This window comes from Bison bison, unplaced genomic scaffold (assembly GCF_000754665.1).
Source record: "Bison bison bison isolate TAMUID 2011002044 unplaced genomic scaffold, Bison_UMD1.0 scf7180017852597, whole genome shotgun sequence".
Taxonomy (NCBI): domain Eukaryota; kingdom Metazoa; phylum Chordata; class Mammalia; order Artiodactyla; family Bovidae; genus Bison; species Bison bison.
Window position 1 is genome coordinate 19,794 of NW_011483170.1, and position 605 is coordinate 20,398.

At 35.0% G+C, this 605-nt stretch overlaps 1 protein-coding gene across 1 annotated transcript in view; it reads left to right on the top strand.

The window, feature by feature from the left end:
- LOC104997885 overlaps positions 1-552 on the top strand; it is a gene marked incomplete at its 5' end in the record, with an annotated part of 1,712 nt that extends 1,160 nt beyond the window's left edge. Inside the window, one exon of the mRNA XM_010852857.1 lies at positions 349-552. Within this exon, the coding sequence (XP_010851159.1) occupies positions 349-497 (149 nt within the window). The remainder of the gene's footprint in view (positions 1-348) is intronic.
- Positions 553-605: the final 53 nt, after the last annotated feature.

The following is a 605-nucleotide window of genomic DNA, read 5'->3' on the forward strand; positions in this document are numbered from 1 at the left end:
TAAACACAGAGGGGCAAAATATATATCCAATGACATGTGTTAAGAGTTGTCAGTTGAAATTAATATCTGGGCTTAGATCTGCAGGAATGTTCAGCAATTGGTCATTGAGATGCTGCTGGCTTTGGAAGATTTTTTATACTTCTATTAAAAGGTTAAGTAACTTGTCCAGTCAGTAAGTGGTAGGCAGATAACAGGCTGGTGCTGGCATCATCTACTCCAAAAGAATTTGTTCACTTAACAGTCTCCTCGCTCCCATTTGAGCTATCTAAATGAGTTTAGATTTAAAAGTTGAATTGACCCAAATATCATATATGTGCATGTTTGTGGAGATTTGTTTTATTTTAACAGGCAGACTCATAAGGAGTGTCAAAGCGACTGAACAGCAACAACAGCTTCGTGTACAGTATGTTGAACCTGAATCTTATTTGTATTCAGGGCCCATGCCCAGGGCATATTACTGGAGGGCAAGTTGCAAAGCACTGAATCATAGGTCTTAAAATTGTTGGCAGTGATAAATAATGTATTTTTCTTTTTTAAAAAATATAAATTTATTTATTTTAATTGGAAGTTAATTACTTTACAATATTGTATTGGTTTTGCCATAC